General features: G+C 39.8%; 1 protein-coding gene across 1 annotated transcript in view; it reads right to left on the bottom strand.

Annotated features, from left to right (window-relative positions):
* The window catches only part of march2 (membrane-associated ring finger (C3HC4) 2), a 57,153-nt gene that overhangs the window by 22,519 nt on the left and 15,779 nt on the right, over window positions 1–18,855 (bottom strand). Inside the window, exon 2 of the mRNA XM_043721035.1 lies at window positions 4,471–4,678. Coding sequence (XP_043576970.1) covers window positions 4,471–4,646 — 176 coding nt within the window. The 5' untranslated portion in view covers window positions 4,647–4,678. The remainder of the gene's footprint in view (window positions 1–4,470; window positions 4,679–18,855) is intronic.

The following is an 18,855-nucleotide window of genomic DNA, read 5'->3' as shown; positions in this document are numbered from 1 at the left end:
GGGGGGGGGGGGGGGGGGGGGGGGGGGGGGGGGGGGGGGGGGGGGGGAACGGAAGTCACTGAGCGTGTGACATCAGCGATGATGTGAGTGGCAGAAGTGATGTCACGTGTGGTGCATGAGAATTGTGAGGGGCGGAAGTGGCTGTGGAAGTGGCCATGATGGGGGCGGATTAAGAGATTATCAAATGAGCAAAGTTTGGACCAGTTGGGTTGGTATCCACTGAAGTTTGGATGAATGAGAGGTTATCTTATTGATACATACAAGATCTTGAGGGGACTTGACATGGTGAATGCCAGAGGGACCAGATCTATGGTCAGGATACCAGATGATGAAACTTAACTCAGCTTTGAAAATAAGTTAGTGGGTGGATTTTTTTTACCCATTGACCTCACTTCATGTCAAGGGTCTAGATGTAAGAGCATTCTCATTCAACTGATGAAAGTCTGCAGTACAACCTTGCCAGGCTTTGGCTGACAGCTCAACACCATGAATCTGTATGGATACCAATTGAACTTATTGTCCTCAGTAGGCAAAGGTGACCAATTAGGTGACCCAGAGGAGGCATAACTGCGAGCTCCAATGGGAGATGAAAAGAAGTTATCTTCATTGTTGGGCATGTTCTTTCCTCCATGAAGGAGAAATCTTCATTGGTGCATCCTCATGATGTACTTGTCCATGTGCCTCTGGCTTGCCCAGAAGAAAACCACTTCCTAGAACTTGAAATGTGGTCTGTAGAGTCACAGAGTCACAGAAATATACAGCATGGAAACATAGACCCTTCGGTCCAACTCGTCCATGCCGACCAGGTATCCCAACCCAATCTAGTACCACCTACCAGCACCTGGTCCATATCCCTCTAAACCCTTCCTATTCATATACCCTTCCAGATGCCTTACAAATGCTGCAATTGTACCAGCCTCTACCATTTCCACTGGCACCATATTCAATACACGCACCACCCTCTGCATGAAAAGTTGCCCCTTAGGTCTCTTTTATATCTTTCCCCTCTCACCCTAAACCTATGCCCTCTAGTTCTGGACTCCCCCACTCCTGGGAAAAGACTTGGTCTATCTATCCTATCTATGCCCCTCATGATTTTATAAACTTCTATAAGGTCACCCCTCAGCCTCCAACGCTCCAGGGAAAACATCCCTAGCCTATTCAGCCTCTTCCAATAGCTCAAATCCTCTAACCCTGGCAACATCCGTGTAAATCTTTTCTGAAACCCTTTCACGTTTCACAACATTTTATCGATGGGAAGGAGACCAGAACTGCACGTCCTGTATACCTGCAGCATGCTCTCCCAACTCCTATACTCAACACTCTGACCAATTTAGGAAAGCATACCAAGTGCCTTCTTCACTATCCTATCTATCCTGCGACTCTACTTTGAAGGAACTATGAACCTGCACTCCAAGGTCTCTGTGTTCAACAAGACTCCCTAGAACCTTACCATTACATGTGTATGTCCTGCTCTGATTTGTTTTTCCAAAATGCAGCACCTCACATTTATCTAAATGAAACTCCATCTACCAGAGACACCTGGCACCTGGACATTCTGCTTTACTACAACTCCTGTCAAAGTAGGTCATATGCAGTTTCAAGCTCAGAGAGTTCATGCCCCGAACAAAACAGGTCATCTACACATCTCACATTCCAGCTCCAACCAACCATGAAACTTTCTTACACATAGCAACCCTTTGATGTTCTGTCCTTCCTCATGGACCTTGTAAAATTACTCCTCCCCTTTCTCAAGTTCCGTCACCAAGTTTCAAGAGATCGACAAAGCTGCTCTTGCTGTTAAATTTTACTTCTTAATCACAGTCCATTACCTGGAGCCCCTCTATCCCCATCCTAGCTACAGCCTATATAACTCCATCCCACCAAGAATGAAACTTCGCCTGTTCTGACTCACTCTATTAACATGCTGATAATTTTGTCATTCTGTAAACACGTCAGGTAGTTTTTGGTTGCATTATCCGGTTTTCCCATCATGCCTAGCAAATACTGATAAAATACCATTTGAAGAGATGGAATTTGCATTAGTACAGGGAAGAGGGGGATAGGGAAAAGTATTTGCCTTAAAAAAATCCAACAAAAAAAAAGAGACAGGAAGGTCCCTTAACAATCTGTTGTTTCACAGATTCTCCCCTTTCCACCATAAGCTCCCTTACCCTGCAACTTTGAGATATCTATTAATTTAGTTTGGGCCTCTTAAGCATATGTGATTTTGACAGTCATAACTTCAGCTATCAAAGAAATTCCCTCCTTAAACCTCTCAAACTCTCTTTCCTCCTTACAAACCTCTCTCTTTAACCCAGTTTATGGCCACCTGACCTAATGTCTCCCTTATGTGGCATACAGTGTTTCTGCTTTATTATAGCAATATGAAGTATCTTGGGATGTCTTATTATATTAAAGACACAATATAAATATAAAGTTGATTTTAAAAAATGTACTCATTCATACGATGTTGTTGTCATCACTAACTGGCCCAACATTTAGTGCCCATCCTTCATTGCATTTGAGAAGGTTGTGGTGAGTTGCCTTTTTGAACCATTGTAGTCTGTTATAGGTAGACTCACAATGATGTTTGAGAGGGAGTTCCAGAAATTAGACCAACAACACTGAAAGAACAGCAGTATATTTCCAAAACAGAATGGTGAGCAGCTTGGAGGAAAACTTGCCGGTGGTGGTGTTCTTATGTATTTGTTGACCTTATCTTTCTAGGTACAAGCAGCTATGGGTTTGTCCTGTCTAAGGACCCTTGGTGAATTTCTGAGTGTATCTTGTAAATGGGGCAGACTAATACTACTGAGCACTAGTGGTGGGCAACATAGCAACAGGTGTAGGCTATTCAGCCCCTTGAAGCCCCTCCACTATTCAATGCAATTATGGCAGATGAACTCCATAAACCACCATGGTATTATCACTGACTGTTAATACAGAGACCCAGGAATGTTCTGGAGTCCCTGGTTTGAATCCTGCCATGGCAGATGGTGGAATTCGAATTCAATTTAAAAACAAAACTGGAATTAACAGTCTCATGATGATCATGAAATGATCGTCAAAAAAAAAACCCATCTGGTTTCATAATACTCTTAAGGGAAGGAAACTACCCCAACCAGTGGAAATAGTTTATCTATATCTATCCTGTCTTTTCCTGTTAATGGAATAGGAAAGATTTAGAGGGATATGGGGTAGGAGCAGGCAGGTGGGACTAGTTTAGTTTGTGATGGTTGGACTGAATGGTCTGTTTCCATGCTGTATGACTATCTTGAATTATGATTAGATCACCCTGACGCTTCTAAATTCTAGAGAAAACAGGCTTAATTTGTGTAATTTCTCCACATAAAACTATGAGATCCACAGTTAGGGTAGATAGTTTTACTATCTTTTTACCAAGGGTGGAAATGTCAATACTAGGGGTCATAGGTTGATGGAAAGAGGGAGAATGTTTAAAGGAGATTGCGAGGTGTGTCTTTTTTACACAGAGGGTAATAGGTGCCTGGGACACATTGTGATTACTTCTACCACTTCTCCTAGCAAATAGTAACATTTAAGAAGCATTTAGACAGGTGTATGAACAGGCAGAGAATAGAGGGATATTGATCATGTGGAGACAGATGAGATTAATGTAGAATGGCAACATGGTTGGTACAGAAATGACAGGCCAAAAGGTCTATTCTTGTACTGTACTGTTCTATTTTCTAACTTAAGCCCTAAAGTCCAGGTATCAGAAACAATGTGGACGCTTGTGGATGTGGTACCAGTCAAGCAGCTGCTTTGTCCTGGATGTGTGTTGCTGCAGGTGTATTCATCCAGGCAAGTGGAGAGTTTTCTGTCGCACTCCTGACTTGGAGATGGTAGACAAACTAGTGGAGTCAGGCAGCGGGTTACTCGTGATTATTGGCATGTTGATTAATACTGGGGAAGCAGTGGCATTGTGGCAATATCATTGGATTAGTTATCCAGAACCCCAGGTTAACTTTCTGAGGACATGGTGACATTTGAATTCAATAAAAATGTGGAATTATAAAGTTGGCCTAATGGTGACTCTGCGATCACTGTTGATTGTTATGAAAACCCATCTGGTTCATTATTGTCCTTTAAAGGAGGGAAACCTACTCCTTAATTAGGCTGGCCTCCATGTGACTCCAGAGCCACAGCAATGTGATTGACCTCAGGCAGTTGGCAATGGGCAATAGGTCTGACCAAACCAGCAACATCCATGAACGAATTTTGAAAAAATGGTATCCTGCAGTTACCAAAGCTTATTGTAATACCTCAAGCCAACAGACATGCAACTTGGTCTTCCAAAAAACTGCAGAGAGAAAAAAGGCCTTGTTGACAGGTATAATAGTCTCTAACATGTTGACAATATGCTTATTTCATAACATGCTCAAAACACTAGCAACAAAGGGCACATGCATTTGTAGTTTCTCATATGAACACCTAACCTCCATTTACCTTTGAGTGCTTAGAGCCTTAATGACAGTTGACAGCAGGCGTCCATTTTTTGCCGTTACTTGTGCGATGTACTGTGGTCGCCCTGCATCAGCCGCTGTTACCGTCTTAGAAAAGGCGGCACTGCCAGTACAATCACAAAGAGATCCTGGAAGATGACAGCAGTCACCTGTTGTCATGGCAACAAGGAGTTAATGGTTCCTACATTCACCTGAAAAAAAATTATGAACACCAATGCTTTCAATATCGTTTGGAAAAGCTTAGTTTCCTCATCAGCAATGAGTATAATGAAACCTCATTAACACAGTATACAACCTTTGACTATCCTACTTCATTAAAGGGCAAAGTCACGATAATACGCATCGGGAACTAAGTTGCAAAAAGAATACTTGGAAGTATCCACAAAGCGTGTGAATCATCCATTTTCATCACTTGTAATGCCAATTCCTAAGAAGGGCAAAACTATAAAAAGGATTTCCAATTTTCAGAAAAACTCTGGAAATTCCCCAGAGCACGATAAGTCAAACGAGTAAGTTCCAGTTCACCAATGTTCACCATAGCTTATTGCTTCAAAAAAAAAGAGACCTTAGCCCTTTCTCTACCTATGTTCTTTAACCAGATTTGTATACAATTTGAAAAGGTTGTGTCTTCTGACATTATCTACTGACTTGCTACATCGTTTCTCTCATTACCTTCAATAGCCCTAATTACCAAAATATTACCATCTTCACAACTGTAAAACTTGTACTGCCACCCTCAATAAGGGTATTTCACACACTTATTCTACCCATAAAATCAAATTCTCTTATCCTAGAGTTTGTGTTCAATGTCATCTCAAGATCCTGTTGATCTATTCCTCTTCAATATCATAGGACAATACTTTAAAATACAAAATGAAAAAAATAGCAAAACTTGCATAAAATTCCGGTCAGACTATATTTGAAATAAGGTGCACACTTGTGGTCTTCATATTATCAAAAAGAAAGAGGGATTGGAGAATGAGTGGAAAAGGTTTACAAAAAAACTGCCAGAACTGCTAAATGTTTGAAACATTGTCAGTTATATCACTGCTTCACTTTAAATTCACACTGCTCTATTTGAGTATGAATAGCAACAGGAATAACTGTAATAAAAACAAGATAAATGCTCTGTAATCTTATTCTTCCTTTCCTGGAGATAAAGACTGCTTGCGATTAGATTAGATTACAGTGTTGAAACAGGCTCTTCGGCCCAACAAGTCCACACCGACCCGCCGAAGCGCAAACCACCCATACCCCTACATTTACCCCTTACCTAACACTACGGGCAATTTAGCATGGCCAATTCCCCTGACCTGCACATCTTTGGACTGTGGGAGGAAACCGGAGCACCCGGAGGAAACCCACGCAGACACGGGGAGAACGTGCAAACTCCACACAGTCAGTCGCCTGAGGCGGGAATTGAACCCGGGTCTCTGGCGCTGTGAGGCAGCAGTGCTAACCACTGTGCCACCGTGCTGCCCACTACCACCGTGCCGCCCATATGATGCTGTCAACACCAACACAAGGGCAACTTGGTACAGCGAATAAATATTGTTCAAGGCAGTGCCACCCATGTCCCATCAGTCATATTTTTTAAAAAAAAAGAGGATTACAGCTACCAGGAAATGTTGAATAGATTGGGTCTCTTTGGAAAAAGGAGGCCTTATAGGTGCAAAAACAGAAATTGCCAGAAAAGTTCAGCAGGTCTGACAGGATCTCTGGAGAGAAATCAGAGTTAATGTTTTGGGTCCAGTGACTCTTCCTCAGAACTGGACCAGAAATGTTAACTCTGATTTCTCTCACTGATGCTGCCAGACTTGCTGAGCTTTTCCAGTAATTTCTGATTTTGTTTCTAATTTCCAGCATCCATAGTTGTTCCTGTTTTTATTAAATCTTTAATTAAAACTTATGGGTGATCTGATTGAGATTTTAAAAAAAATGAATGAGTTGAGCAGCCCATATATGGAAATAAAGAATGCTTCCACTCGTGGGAAGTTTAAGAAAGCAAAGTCCAAAAGATCCAAAACAGTTAATCATGAATCCAACAAGGAAATAAGGAGAATTTTTTTATTTACAAAGCGGTTAAAATGTGGAGGTCACCACCACAGAAATGGTTGTATGCAAATAGCTCAGATACTTTTAAAAGGAAACCAGACAGTATGTGAGAAAAGGATAAAAAGAAAGTTGCAATAAGATGGATGGAATGGGAGGAGACTCGGGTGGAGTACATCATCAATATGTTTAACTGCTGAATATTCTAGTAAGAGGCAGCTGCAACATTGGCATCAGCAATAAAAGATCTTCTTACAATCCATTAAAATTGATCAGTTTCGAAAGAATGACACTCCTTTCTTTCCACCACACATGTTCAACTTAGACTTCTAAAATTTGCAACTTCCATCCTTTTCAGTGTACCTTTTGTTACTGTCGCTTGCAATCTTAAAATTTACATAGAAGTAGGGATAGGAAAGAGCAAAGAGAGACATATGGCTTTAGGATAGGAGTGCCAAGAATCACTGATTTGTATTAAAGTTTTCCCAAAAATGTGACAAAAATATTTCACATATGCTTATCTTTGTTGTTCCAGAGTACAATTGAAGTTTCTATTAACAAGGAGTTGAATTCTACCTAAACAAGAAAAACTATCGAAGCTCGTTGGTTCTTTATGGTATGCATATCTGATCCATTAGAGATCATTTTATGTAATCAGGGACTTTGTTGTCACGAAAAATTCAGGGCAAAGGTTTATGACTTAATTTGTTAAGGTTAAAGAGGCCTACGAAAATGTCTGCCAATTAAAGCCTTATAAAAATATTGCCTCCAATGGCCCTTGTGACAAAACTGAAAGCTACAGGAATGCCAAGTTGAATCATTAGTTACTCCAACATCTGTGTAAAATCAGATGAGACAATTTAGCACTGCCCCACCCCCAACCAAATCATTCTCTCGAAGTAGGAGCAAATTTCTGCAGATAATGGAATCTGAACTGAAATCAAAAGATGCTGGAGATCACAGTGGGACAAATGGCATTCATGGAGAAAAAGCAAACTAACGTTGAGTCTGCAGTGAAGGCAAGGTTGTCCACTATAAACCACAGTTTTGGCTGGCTAAATCACATCAACTTCATTACATTTGGGTGTCGCTAACCTGAGGTAAGTAGAGTTTTTCCTGAATGCAAGCTAGCATGCACTTTGCATCAAGTGGATGGAAATTCTAATTCATTTCACAATAATGATGGTCAGATTCTGCATCCAGTGACAAAAGAAATGCAAATCTTGCCATGTGATCAGGTGTATACTTCCTAATTTTCCTCATCCAAAAACAGACTAACAACTTTTTCAAAGCAGTTGATAGCAGCTATTAAGCAAGTGAGGTGAAACCAACCATGCTGAATCTATTTCTCACAAATACATATTTGTAAATAAGGATGAGGGATCCTTTCGTTCCAACTGTAAAATGTTTTCTGTGTGAAACTGGTAAACACTGACCTTCCAGTGAGTTTTTGAACAATTGTAGATTTGGAAGCACAATTCAATTGGAATTTCAAACAAAGGCAGACAGCCAGCATTACGCAAGAAAATGGATTTTATTTGTCACATTATGGAAACGCCCGAGTTGGAAGCTGTGTAGGAAACTTTTCACTCACTCACACATCTGGAGGAGGTTATAAAATCAAGTTTAAGAAACCATGGCTTGAATGTAATTCACAGCAGTACAGACTGAAACCATATTGTTGTTAGCTCACACAAAACTTATTAAAAACAAAACAGAATGTTACATCAGTCAGAATTTATAACAATTAAACACACTTTACATTACATCTTCAGTAATGGTACAAACCTGAGTTATATTTGGCTTGCCTGTCCCATCCAAACTCCTAAGCACAAATTCACAGCTTAACCTTTCCCACAAACATTATGCTATGTCCTCATTCAACCATTTAAATCTGTTCCACTTCTCAAGCTCCCTTCTAAACTCCTTGCCACCTATGAAGTCTAATCCTGAGTTTCTCACAGAATTATAGCTCTTTAATTCTTCTTAAGCCGCAGTATGACAATTCACACTCATGTTCCATTTCTATTTCTTCTGCATGCTGTACCTTCCTAACTCTCTGAATCCATAAAAAATCTCTCCAGCCCATAATCATTAACCACCTCCTGACCATACTGCATCCTGTGCCCTTAATGACAAACAAGTTTATCACTGACCTTTATCACAGACATCTCTATTTACCCCAGATAAAAAACAAAAACTAACTGACTGCTACAACCACATTCAAAATCTTAGCCTTCTATTTGCTTTACAATTGTCTGCTAAATTGATGGCTACAATGAAGCAAGCCCTGGGTCAGTTGATAGCATTCTCACGCTGCATCATAAACTACCACACCACATCAAACTAGAGGGGATAGGTTTAAGGTGAGGGGGGGAAAGATTAAAAGCAACCTGAGGGGCAACTTTTTCACACAGAGGGTGGTGTGTGTATAGAATGAGCTACCAGAGGAGATGGTGGAGGCTAATATACTTACAATTCTTTAAAGGCATCTGGATGGGTATATGAATAAGAAGGGTTTAGGGATATGGGCCAAATACTCGCAAATGGGACGAAATTAATTTCAAATATCTAATGGCATGGACAAGTTGTTCTGTATGATTCTACGACTTGAACACAAATATGAAAGCTGGCACTCCACTGCAGAACTGAGCAAGTGTTGCACTGTGGATAGTGCTGTCTTTCAGATGAACTATTAAACCAAAGCTTTGGATGTCACAATCCCACAGTAATATGTTAAAAGAATAGGGAAGTCATGTACAATGTGTTGATCAATATTTATCCCACAATCCACACCACAAAAAAATGATTATCCAGTGATTATCACTTTGCTGTTTGTATGAGACTGCTGTGCACACATTAGCTGCCATGGTTGCTACATTGCAAGAATAATTACATTAAAGTATAACATTGATTGTAAAGCCCTTTGAGATGTCCAGTGCACATGAAAGGCTCAATATGAATGCAAAGGTTTTTTAAACAATGCCCCATCAAAACGTACATCACCTATTTCAAGAACTACACATGATGCCATCTGACTCCCTCAAATCAAAGAAACACAAAAGCATGCATCCTAGCACTGAATTAACACAGTCAATCACCAGATCTGGCTTGACCACATCAAATTTTACTGTGCCTCATTTTCTTCTATTTGGGGTGGCACATTAGCTCAGTGGTTAGCACTACTGCCTCACAGCGCCAGGGACAGAGGTTCGATTCCGCCCTCAGGTGACATTCTTCTCATGTCTGTGTGGGTTTCCTCCAAGTGCTCCGGTTTCCTTCCACAGTCCAAAGACGTGCAGGCTTGGTGGATTGGCAATGCTAAATTGCCCACTGTGTCCAGGAATGACGAGGTGAGGTGAGTTAGCTATGGAAATGCAACGTTATAAGGTAGGGGATTGGACCTGGGTGAGATGTTCTTTGGAGTGTTGGTGTGAATTCAATGGGTCCAATGGCCTGCTTCCACACTGTAGGGATTCTATAATCTATGAAAAAGGTACCCCATATTTTGGGCCCTCTTGAACGACAAAAAAAACTAGGCTCCTTTTCTCTTATCAACAATTTTCGTAAAACTCATTTTCCACTGCCTCTTTTCTTGCACCCAAAATTATTAAAGAGTTTAAAGATTTCTTGTCACCAAAAAAGGCATCTGTTCAGTTGTTTTTGCTGCTTCCCTTGTCAGCTATAGTCCTAGTTTCCTCCTAAGTGTCTCTACTTGGACTCCCATCTTTTCTACATTGTACTGTAAACTTCACTTCTATTAGAGCTTCCTGCTGCCCATACAACCCAACTTCCACTTCATCATGCATTGTCCTGGTCCAATGTTAATTAACATTGTGAGTTGCTTCCTTTTCTTAGATATGGAATATCTCCCTTTCAAAAACTACTGTAACCACCCTACTTTCAAAAGCTCCTGTCTTCACTAAATGCCATCCTATTTTCAACCTTTTCTTCTCCAGCATCACTGAACTGCTTTAGTCTCCCATATTTGTGCTCACTTATTGTCTGAACTTCTCCAGTTTGAATCTGTGGGAGAATCCGAAATCAACATCCCAAACCATCTGTTACTGTTGTGCATTATTTCTTAATTATCCTTTCTCTGAAGTCTCTGATACAGTTAACTGCAACCATTTTCTTTTGATGACTTTCCTCTATTTCCAAGTTGGGGTGGTCTCTCTTGCCTTTGTCTGGTCACTCAACGGGTCACAACCAAAGCAATCCAATTACCTTCCATTGTCCACCCTCCGTAAAATTAAATTGATTAAAATCTCTGCTGCCTGTAACAGAACCTGCACCATCACAATGACGGGTCTCAGTTTCGCAATGCAGTCAATTTGAAATTCTTGTCTTGTGATAAAATCCTTTAATTCATGGTTCAAATTTATCCTATTTTCCCCCAAACACTCCAATGTAGATCACTGGATTCATCCTTTTTTCCCCAAATCATTGCGGCATTGCTTTAAGATATCCAGGCTTTGTTCTGGGACAATGTCACTTATCCAGCACCTTGTCATTACTTTCCTCTCTTTATACAAGAAAATAAACTATTGTTTCTCATGTAGTCAAAATTCAATAAACTATAATTTTCATTTAATTACTTCAAGACATGTTTGAAAATTTACTTAAAACAGGGTTCAACAGAATAGGGTCTCATTTGGAATCTACAATTTCTCTGTTACATATGTGCTGATGTTCCCCAGAGTACTGGAATGATGCCAGACACTTCTATTCACAATTCGGCTGGGAGGGGAACATACAGAATTTGATATGTGCATGACACTTGTTAAATAAAGCATGCATCAATCTCTATTTGAATATTAAATATTCACCATCCAAGCACATACATCAATAGCCAACAGCCATTTGGAAGCATCATCAATGGCATGCAAGGGTACCTCGTAAGATCATGATTAATGTTTTAATTTGTGATTAAGTGGGGGTCAAGTAGAAATAAGTTTTTAAACAAATCTTTGTTAACTTTTTCTGCATCTCCAAATGCATCAATTCCTTGCTGCCAGAGTTACTCACTCATGGAATGTTAACCAATCATGTTCATACTTGTTCTAGAAACCGGAAGTGGGGTGTATATAAAAAGCAGGAACCCAGGAAATTTCTTGGATGTGCTGTGGAAAATTGTGTTATTCTTGCTGTTTGACTGGATGGTTAGAATTAGTTGATTCAAAGTTCAGGTATTGAACCCAGTATATTTAACACAAGTGGAGATCAGAAAACATGATTGAAATTGAAAAATAGAAATTAGGTTTTTGCAATCAAACAATTACTCAGAGTCATAGATTCATACAGCATGTAAATAGGCCCTTTGGTCCACACTGATCAGAAATCCCATTCTGATCTAGTCCCATTTACCAGCATACGGCGCATATCCCTCTAAACCCTTCCCATTCATGATTCCATGTCTTTTAAATGTTGTCAATGTACCTGCCTCCACCATTTTCTCTGGCAGCTCGTTCCACCCTCTGTGAAAAATAGTTACCCTTCAGGATGTTTTTAAAACTTTTGTCTCTCATCTTAAACCTATGTCCTCTAGTTTTAGACTGTCCTTTCCAAGGAAAAAGACCTTGGCTATTCACCCTAACCATGCCCCTCATGATTTAATCAACCTCTGGAAGGTCACCCCTCAGCCTCCAACCCTCCAGAGAAAAAAGCCCTAGCCTATTCAACCCTCCAACCCTGGCAACATCCTTGTAAATCTTTCCCGCACCCTTTCAAGTTTAACAGCATCCTTTCTAGATGAGAGCAACCTCACATGTAAGTTGTATGATCAAACAACATAAAGTAACCTATTCTTGGAATTTTAATAATTCAATGAAAGGCAACATTTAACTTCCTTTTAAAATAGACTGAAAAGGTCTGGTGCTTAATGTACTATTTATGGAATATTTTTATCAATTGGAAGTTATTTTGTTGTCCATCTTGTATAAAATGTCAAAAAAGATACATACGCTATAATCGTTTATACTTTACGGATACGTTAGAGGTTAATCACCCTTTACCCAACTGCAAAATTGTCAAGGAGCAAAGAAAAACAATGCAATTCTAAAATAATTATTATAGAATGGGACCAGAAATTAAATGCTGCAAACTACTATCTTAATAGTTCATCTGATAAATCTACTCAACTTCCCTATGGTGTATTTGGGTCCTCTGATCTCATACATACATTACATATTTATGCATCCTATGTCAAATTGCATACAGAACAAGTGAAGAGAATACTCATTAAAGCACATACTCTCACCATTGTCAAAAAGTTACTACAATTATACAGCATTTCTTCAGGCTGTTCCCTGCTGGTGGATGCTCTGCAACTTCAAAGCAGAAAATAAGTCTTTTTTGTAAGAGCTTTCATCTCACTGAGGGACTTCAGGCAAATCCACAACTCACCTATGCAGTGAAGGACTAATAATAAGAATGTATGCAAAAGCATGAACATCCATGAAAGGAGATATGTCATAGTGATGTCAGATCAGTGGGATTTAAGAATGTCTATTAGGCTTCAGTGGCACGTCTTTTCTTACTGTGCCTTGTAAATTGTTATGTTGAATGAAGCCTGTCATTGCTCACTCAGATGAATGCACTTACTACAACAACCTGCTGTGAATACTTTGCTCACATTTTGACAGATGTGAAAAGTTACACTACAGCAGCCAAGACAATTCATGATATTCTGAACAACCAAGTACATTCTATATGACATAACTTTAAACATGCTTAACAAAGGTCAATTCTGCCCATCAGGTAATGTTAAAAAAACTGAAATTCCAGTATTTAGTTCTGCATCTTTACCAAAACAAATTCCTTATGGCCATTGCCTTTCTATATATCATGCTTTGTTGAAATATGTCCATTGTTTTTTTGAGATATATTGTTTTCATTGGCGGGTGTAAAGCAATCTGGCAGAGAGCAGTAATATAGAATGAACCAAATACTGTAGCTTTGTAAAGACCATGTCATTTTAGTTTTCTGCTTTTTGAAACTGAAACAAAAAAGGATTTGCATTGAAATCTAGGAATTTACAAGGGAGGTTACATGATTTGAAACAAAAGAATTTCATACCTATTATAAAATGTTTGTGTAGCTGTGGGACCCAGCAACGTGTAGATAAACTGGAGTTGAGAGGTTGTTTTCAAGTGAAGTGGTTTGGTTTATGGACTAAAGACTAGTTATTATGGACAAAGGACTGTTACCTACAAAATTAACAAGGTGATAGATTGTTAGTTACTTGAACAGTTTAGCTCTGAACAAGACAGAAAAGAAACTAGGTTAGACAAGAAGAGACACGAGCTGATTTGCACAGCCAAGAAACTCTCAGTTCTCTGCAGTAAGTCACTTTAAACCTGAGAAAATCAGCTTATCTGTCTTCCAGCAGATGCTGCTTCCACACTATACTTACTGTATTCCTGTGACAATTTGATTGTGTGGCCAAATTCCATCCTAGGTCCATCTACAATTTGCTAACTATACCACTGTAGTAGGCTAGATCTCAAATAACAATGAGACAAAATAGAGGCTTGGTGGCGTGGTGTAATGATAACAATCTCCCTCTCCATGTCAGCAAAATGAAGAGCTGGTCATGAACTTCAGGAAGCAAGAAGGGGGGGCACGCCCCAATCTACATCAATGGAGTGGAGATGGTCGAGACCGTCAAGTTCCTCGGAGTGATGATCACCAACAATTTGGTCCACTCACGTTGATGTAATGGTCAAGAAAGTACAGCAACCCTTCTACTTCCTCAGGAGCCAAGGAAATTAGTCTGTTACTAACTTTTGCAAACGTGCAATAGAAAGCATTCTATTCAGAGGCATCACAGCTTGATAAGGTAACTGCTCTGCCCAATATCATAAGAAACTATGGTCTATCATGCAAGCCAAACTTCCATCCATTGACTCCATCTATACTTTTTGCTGCCTCAGCAAGGCAGCCAACGTAATCAAAAACACTTTTCCCCCCTACTCTCCTGGTTATGATCTCTTCCTACCTCTTCCATCAAGCAGAATATACTAAAGCTTAAACGAACAAAGGATTCAAGAACAGCTTCTTCCACGCTGTTATTAGACTTCTGAATAGACCTCAAATTTCAAATTTAATACTGACCTCACTCATAGTGTATCTTCTCTGAAGCCATAACATTGTAATCTTCGCTCTGCTCTATTACCCTAATGCACTTTGCATGTTATGATCTGCCTGTACTGCACGCAAAACAAAACTTTTAATTGTACCTATGTATATGTCACAATGCAAGGTTTGTGAAGGTTTGTAGCTCAGGTTGAGGTTTAGGGTGCAGGTTTGCTCACTGAACTGTAGGTTTGATATCCAGACGTTTCATTACCTGGCTAGGTAACATCATCAGTGGCGACCTCCAAGTGAAGCGAAGCTGTTGTCTCCTGCTTTCTATTTACATGTTTGTCCTGGATGGAATTCCTGGGGTTTGTGGTGATGTCATTTCCTGTTCATTTTCTGAGGAGTTGATAGATGATATCTAGATCTATGTGTTTGTTTATGGCGTTGTGGTTGGAGTGCTAGGCCTCTAGGAATTCTCTGGCATGTCTTTGCTTAGCCTGTCCCAGGATAGATGTGTTGTCCCAGTCGAAATGGTGGTTTTCTTCATCCGTGTGTAGGGCTACGAGGGAGAGAGGGTCGTGTCTTTTTGTGGCTAGCTGGTGTTCGTGTATCCTGGTGGCTAACTTTCTTCCTGTTTGTCCTACGTAGTGTTTGTGGCAGTCCTTGCATGGAATTTTGTAGATGACGTTGGTTTTGTCCATGGGATGTACTGGGTCTTTTAAATTTGTTAGTTTTTGTTTGAGAGTGTTGGTGGGTTTGTGTGCTACTAGGATTCTGAGGGGTCTTAGTAGTCTGGCTGTCATTTCTGAAACTTCTTTGATGTATGGTAAGGTGGTTAGGGTTTCTGGCCGTGTCGTGCTTGTCGTGGTTTGTTCTTGAGGAATCTGCGGACTGTATTTTTTGAGTATCCGTTCTTCTTGAATACGTTGTATAGGTGGTTCTCCTCGGTTTTCCGAAGTTAGTCTGTGCTGCAGTGTGTGGTGGCTTGTTGGAATAGTGTTCTGATACAGCTTCGTTTGTGTGTGTGTTGGGATGGTTGCTGGTGTAGTTAAGTATTTGGTCAGTGTTTGTCAGTTTTCTGCATACGCAGGTTTGTAGTTCTCCGTCATCCTTTCTTTCGACTGTGATTTATGCCACCAATCATATTACCAACGAAAACATCATGAAGCTAGTGGACCTGTACCTCACACCCACTTCACCTTCAACAACATAATCTACAAACAAACCAACAGCACACCCACGGGATCTCCGCTATCAGGATTCATAGCAGAAGCGGTAATGCAAAGACTAGAACAAACAGCCCTACCAACCATCAAACCAAAAATCTGAGTCCGTTACGTAGATGACACCTTTGTCATCACAAAACGAAACAAGATAGAAGAGACATTAAACATCATCAACAACACCCTCACAGGCATAATCTTGCCAGTAACTAAGTCATCATCGAGCTCATCCATTCTCTATGGCAATGCCTCTACCAAAGTCCACTCACCAACTAATTAGCACTCCTTTTTAATTCAGCATAAATTCTGTTTTTTTCTTTACAATGTTATTTGTTGCAAATTGTCCTGATGAATGTAAAGCTAAAACCTTAAATAAAACATCTTTTTCAACAATACTCAAAAGAATTCAAAGTTGACTCAAGCTAGACACGTCCTCTTCTTCACACAACAATAAATACAAACTTATTTCTTGTTTCCATATCATCATGCTCTTCCTTTTGAAGAATAATTTCCATATAACTGAAGAATTAGTTTCTGGCATTTATAATTTTTTTTCAGTGACAATGTTGTGAAGTTTTGTGTTGTACATTGTTAGTAGGGAATCAAGGTCTGTGCACACAAAGATGTACAAGAGTTGGTCGCCCCTTTCAAATTTTAATTAAATGACATAAAATATCTTATCAACATTCCCAGCAAAAAACATCCTGTGTAAATCATCAGATTAACCCTGATAGCATTAAAACAAAGTTGAGTGTTCAAAGCTCACTTCAGCACACAATCAAGACAGAAACACACAATTGAGCCAGTTTTGCAACAAGTGTCAGGATGAGTCCTCAACTCTAACTACAGATAAGTCCCCTCAAGGACAAAGGAAGGAATTTATATGTGGAGTCAGAGGAAATGAGTGAGGTCGTCAGCGAATATTTTAAATCAGTATTCTAATAGGAAAAGAACATGGTGGATGGTGGGTCTCAGGTTGGGTACGTTGGTATTCTAGGGTGCGTTGATATATAAAAAAAAAGGTGTTGGGTATTTTGAAAAGCATTAAAAGATAGACAAAACCCCAGGACTGATGGAGTCTATCCCAAAATGCTGAGAGAGGCAGGTGAAGAAATTGCTGGATCCTTCTCTGAAATCTTTGTATCCTCTATGGTCACAGGAGAGGTTCTAGAGGACTTGAGAATAGCTAACTTTGTTTAAGAAAGGCAACAGGGATAATCTGTGAAATTACAGGCTGATGAACCTTATGTCAGTTGGAGGGAAATTATTGGAGAAGATTCTTAGGGATAGGATTCACTCACATTTGGAAAAACTTGGACCTATCAGCAATAGGCAAAATGGCTTTATGAAGAGAAGGTCATTTCTCACAAACTTGATTGAATTTTTTGAGGAAGTGACAAAGATGATTGATGAGGGCAGGACTGATGTTGTCTGCTTGGATTTCAGCAAGGCCTTGACAAGGTCCCTCATGGCAGACTGAACAAAAGCTGAAGTCACATGGGATCCATGGTGAGCTGGTAAGATGGATATGGCTACATCATAGAAGATGGAGAGTAGCAGTGAAAGGGTGCTTTTCTGGCTGAGGTTATATGACCAGTAGTGTTCCACAGGGATCAGTGCTGAGACACCGTTTGTTTGTGATTTATTTTAAATATATATCTGACAGTAAGTTTACAGATGTCACAAAGATTGGGAGAGCTGCAGACAGTGAGAAGATTGCTAGAGGATACAGTAGGATATAGATAGAGATATGGGCGGAGAAATGGCAGGTGAAATTTAATCTAGACAAATGCAAAGTGATACGTTTTGGACAGTCTAAAGCAGGAGAAAAGTATATAGTAATTGGCAGAACCCTTAGAAGCATCAATATATATACACAAGGATCTAGGCATTCAGCTCCACAGTTCCTTGAAAGTGGCAACACACGTGGATAAAGTGGTCAAGGCAGCAATATGACATGCTTATCTTCATCAGTCCTGGCAGAGAACATAAAAATTGGCCAGTCATGTTGGTGGGCTGAAAGACTTGGTCCTGCATTGTATTGTTCTTTTTACCATAATCAAATTAATTATTCATCTCACTACTAGTGGACAAACTAGCTTTGTACAAAATGGGTGCATAACAGGAACAACTTTACAATACAACATGTTCTACACAAAGCATTTGAGGATGAGATGTGATGAGAATGCAATATAAACCCTAGTTCATGTTATCCACTGATGAAATAATTCAGCCCAATGTTCTATCCTTTCTTCCAACCTTGCAGCTTCATGTCCCTGAATGCCAGTCAAATTTCCTCTTGAAATTATGGATTGTCTCCACTTCTACCACCTTACAGGTAATGCATACCATCACCATTCATTTCATTAAAATGTTCTTGCTCATATTGCCCCACATTTCACAACCCCCCACCCCCCACTCCAGCATCTGTATCTCTAATACAATCTTCAATCCATCACCTCATTTTTATATCATTAGTTAATGTGAAAAGCATTTCTTTGTTTACCTTATCTAAAACTGTTATATATTGCAAAGTTGTAAAAAGTGCACTCTGAACCTCCTATGCTCCAAGATGCTCCAGTGTCTCCAATTTAACCTTGCAGCTAAATTCCCTCAAGACTGATGCCATTCTGTTAAATATCCTCTGCACCCTGTCAAAGACCTTTGCATCCTTCCGAGAATATGGTGACCAGAACTAATGAAGTACTCTAATTGTGGCCTAATCAGAGCATCATAAAAGTTCAGAATATATTCCCTGCTCTTCTTTTCAATATTTCTATTAACAGTTACATTTGTGTTGTTAACTAGTATCTCAAAATGTCTTACCATCTTCAAACTTCTGTGGACATAACATCTCCAGGTCCCTCCAGGCTCAGACACCCATTACAGCCGTCACTAAGTATATTCTGCAATTCTCTAATGCTTTATCCAAAATGTAACACTCTACACTTAACTATTAAATTATATTTGTCTGCACATTCTGCTAACATGCCTGTCCCCTATTGTAGTCA

This window comes from Chiloscyllium plagiosum, chromosome 31 (assembly GCF_004010195.1).
Source record: "Chiloscyllium plagiosum isolate BGI_BamShark_2017 chromosome 31, ASM401019v2, whole genome shotgun sequence".
Lineage (NCBI taxonomy): Eukaryota > Metazoa > Chordata > Chondrichthyes > Orectolobiformes > Hemiscylliidae > Chiloscyllium > Chiloscyllium plagiosum.
Note: the sequence above shows the minus strand (reverse complement) of the source record. Positions and strands in the feature narration are given on the sequence as shown.